This window comes from Pinus tabuliformis, chromosome 6 (assembly GCF_031772625.1).
Source record: "Pinus tabuliformis cultivar Carrire ecotype Pingquan chromosome 6, CPIR1, whole genome shotgun sequence".
In the NCBI taxonomy this organism is placed as follows: Eukaryota; Viridiplantae; Streptophyta; class Pinopsida; order Pinales; family Pinaceae; genus Pinus; species Pinus tabuliformis.
The window spans coordinates 1898257862-1898262064 of NC_142292.1; the positions used below are offsets into that span (position 1 = coordinate 1898257862).

Sequence of the window (4203 nt, forward strand, 5' to 3'; positions counted from 1 at the left end):
TTATGCTTTAATACCAAAGGTACATAGAAACAAACTTGGTGCTAGAAGTCGTAAGTGTATCTTCCTGGGGTATTCAAACACCTCTAAAGCATACCGTCTCTATGATGAAGTAAATAAAAAGTTTGTTGTATCTAGAGATGTCATTTTTCTTGAATCATCCAAATCTGACAGTGTTGTTGAGCGGCAACTTGATCGCTTGGATAGATTCACAAAAACAAAATCATTTCAAGAGTTTGATAATCAGATTCCACATCTTGAAGGGGGGATTCCTATACTAGATTAACATGTGGAATCTTCTTCTGAAGAACAATCTCCCGTGCATGAAACTCCAACACCAGATGATCCTTTAAGTGATGTAATTGATAGAATTGGGAGACTCAATCTTGATTCAGTCCCAACTCAATCAACAGAGCAGCCTGGACCATCTCAGAAAGGTCCCCCAAAGTGGCTAACAAAGACACTTGAAAGTGTTCATCCTGATGAAATTGGAAAAACAGGAACCAGAAATACAAACCGACAAGATGGAGGTGATGTAGATAACTCTAATTCACCAGTTGATATGGATGTTACTTATGATTGTGAATTGAACTTGTCTACAGATTTTGAACCAACTTCCTTCAAAGAAGCTGCTTCTCATGATGAATGGAAAGAAGCGATGCAGAAGGAGTATGATGCCCTCATAAAGAATGGCACTTGGAAGTTGGTTGATCCTCCATTTGGAACCAAACCAATTGGCTGCAAGTGGGTCTACAAGAACAAGTACAAAGCTGATGGCTCACTTGACAAGCACAAAGCTAGGCTTGTGGCAAAAGGTTTTACACAGAAGGAAGGGGTCAACTATGAGGAAAATTTTTCCCCCACAGCAAAATGGGCCACCATCCAGACACTCTTTACACTAGCTGCTCAGAACGGTTGGAAAGTCCATCAAATGGATGTAAAAACTGCATTCTTGAATGGAGATCTAAAAGAGAATGTTTTTATGTCCCAGCCTGAAGGATTTGCTATGAAAGGACATGAACACAACGTATGCAAACTTGTGAAGTCCTTGTATGGCCTCAAACAAGCACCACGAGCCTGGTATGAAAAACTAATTGAGCATCTTCTGAAACTCAACTTCAAACATTTTGATCTTGATGATGCAACTTTATTTGTCAAGAAAGTTGGCAAAACAGTTGTATATCTTGTGGTATATGTAGATGATCTTTTAATGACAGGGAACAATGAAAGCTATATTGCATCCATAAAGAAAGAATTAGGAAAAAGTTTTGAAATGACTGATTTGGGCTATGTTCATTACTATCTTGGCATTGAAGTAACCCAACATCCAAAATCCATATTTCTTTCACAAAAGAAATACATTGGAGACTTGTTAAACAGATTTGGCATGACAGAGTGCAATCCTCTTTCTACTCCAATGGAACAAAACTTGAAGATCACATCTATTGAAGGAAAGGAATTTGAGGATGCAACAAAGTATAGACAGCTTGTAGGAAGTCTCATCTACCTCACTACTACCAGACCAGATATTTCATTTGCTGTTGGAATCCTCTCCAGGTTTATGCAAAAGCCTTGTGAGGGACACTGGTCTGCTGCAAAAAGAGTTCTAAGGTACTTGAAGGGAACTCAAAACGTTGGAATCAAGTATACACAGGTGGACGACTTCAACTTGATTGGATACTCTGATTCAGACTTCGATGGAGACAAAGAAACTAGAGTATCTACTTCAGGATATGCTATGAGTCTTGGATCAGGAGCTGTCTCCTGGAGATCACGCAAACAATTAGTTCCAGCAGATTCCACAACAGAAGCAGAATACGTGGCAGCAGCTGAAGCAACGAAATAAATTGTGTGGCTCAGGAAAATTCTTGAAGATTTGCAGGTAAAACAAGTACAATCAACTCCACTCATGATTGATAACACCTCTGCAATAAAGTTGGCCAAGAACCCAAATTTCCATGATCGTACTAAGCACATCAATACTAAATATCATATGATCCGACATCATGTTGAGGCCAAAACAATCCATCTCCGTCATTGTTCCACAAATGAGAAAATTGCAAACATCTTCACCAAAGTGCTTGGAAGAGAAAAGCTTGAAAGATTCAGAACGATGCTTGGACTCACCAACATCCCTTCAGATTAAGGGGGGGAATGTTGACACCTAATCCTCAACGGATGGGTGAACTGGAATGTGAACAGTCATCAAGAAGATGAACTGTTCCATCTCCTTTTTTGTATATAAACAATAGTACTCTAATGAAATAACAGATCAGTTTTCTTCTGTTCATTCTGGAGTTACCCTGGCCTGACACTATCCCATTCAATTATAATAACTTTTCCCACTATTTAAAGAAAAACAACTTTGTTAGAAAATTTTTATTAAAAAATTATTAAATAAATAAAATTCCCCATTCGAGCAGAAAAAATCTAACACCATTAATACCGGAGGAGTTTAAACGTATTCCATGATCATTCATGCCGGTGGAGCTTTAAACCTGTGGATACTTATGGCGATGAGTTTAAAGGAAAGCTACCTGGATGTTGACACCTCATCACTACGACTATGCCCTTCCGCATGTGCATCAGTATTCTGTCGAGCAAGAAACATTCTCGCCATAGCCGTTAATCGATCGTCTATTATAACACGGTTGCTTTGGGAAAAAGTCTCACGTCACTTTCAATGAAGACGTAGTGGAACGGATCACTTGGTAATGTACCCCCCTAGTGTATAGCTGTACACTCAGATGAAATGGTCGGTGCCAAGTTCCAACAACTAAAGGGGCTGTTCAGCAAGGACGCGGAGAAAACGGCATCCAAAGACTAACGGAGGAAATGGTCGGCGTTGCTTCACCGAAATGAACAGGTTTGAAGTGGCCCTCCTCTCATTACATGAAATAGCGTGTCAAAAACGAATCCCTAATTCCCGGAAGCCGACCTCGCCACAACACCTATATATCATCCTCTCCCCCGTCCTTCACAACCATTCTCACTCAGTTATCTACTTTGACATACTTCATTTCCGTGGAAGCGAAAAGATCGACTCTATACACTTTGACATACTTCATTTCCGTGGAAGCGAAAAGATCGACTCTATACACTTTCGGTGACACAAATTTGTACTAGTATCCTTTTCAGAACTGCTATTTCTACATAATATGGCTGGATTCAATACACTTCTCTGCTTCGTTTTCGTTCTGGGATTGGTGAGCTTAGCCTCTCCCGCACGGGCACCAGCACCGTCGCCCATTGCAATAGCTCCCAACGCGTCGCCAGTTCAATCTCCAGCAGCGCCATCACCGGCTTCGCCTCCTCCTGCGACTTCCCCAATTGTTTCTTCTCCCGCTTTCGCTCCTTCCAAAGTGGCCACCCCACCAAGCTCATCCTCCTCTCCCACAGTTCAAACTCTAGCTTCTGGCCCTTCGGCTCAAGGCCCAGACACCGCTTCCCCACCGAACCCTAGCACCGGGGCTGTCTCTACCACCAGTTTAGGGAAGATGGCAGTCTTTGGGACCACCTTGGTTGGAGGAGCTGCATTCCTTCGTTAAGCCTTCCTTCATGCGTTATCATCTCCATCCCCATTGTTATAACGATGTGAAACAGCCATTCAATATTGTTCAAGGAGGAAATGAAGTGTGGTGGATTAGTTACAGATTTATGGTCATGGGATTCATTCATGTCATTTCGAGCTACGGCTTCTGCTGTTTATTTTTTGAGTGGGATATTCTTTTTTCTGTTTCATATTCTTTTATAGGCACCAGAGAGTGTAAAAAACCCCATATTCGTTGGGCATTTGTTATTGTATAATTTCTGGATATGATACACTTTTTTAATATATACTAATTATTCTTTATTTCCTTCAGCTTCAAGCTTGGTTCTGCATGATTATGATTTAGGGTTTTGTTCTCAGTTTGAATGAGGAACAGTCACATAAACTAGTGCATCGTAGCCGTTGAAACTTTCTTTACCTTCTTGTGTCAATGATTTTGTTGTGTCAATGTGTTGTGTAAAATCTTTACGGTGTGAAGATTTTCTCTGTAAATTAATGGTTAATGTGAAATTCAATAAGGTATAAATGAACAAAGATGGGCTATATGTTAATTAAAAGGTCGTGTCCATCTGAATGAGAAAAAAATGCAAACATTGAATTCCAAAGATAGGCGCATCCATTGGAACCATAACAAATAACAGATGGGCATATCGCTA

At 40.5% G+C, this 4203-nt stretch overlaps 1 protein-coding gene across 1 annotated transcript; it reads left to right on the forward strand.

Annotated features, from left to right (window-relative positions):
- Nucleotides 1-3003: 3003 nt before the first annotated feature.
- LOC149266779 (uncharacterized) lies at nt 3004-3853 on the forward strand. The gene has a single exon (XM_089397436.1). It carries the CDS (start codon nt 3156-3158, stop codon nt 3543-3545), a length of 390 nt encoding a protein of 129 aa, XP_089253562.1. The 5' UTR covers nt 3004-3155; the 3' UTR covers nt 3546-3853.
- The last annotated feature ends 350 nt before the right edge of the window (nt 3854-4203 follow it).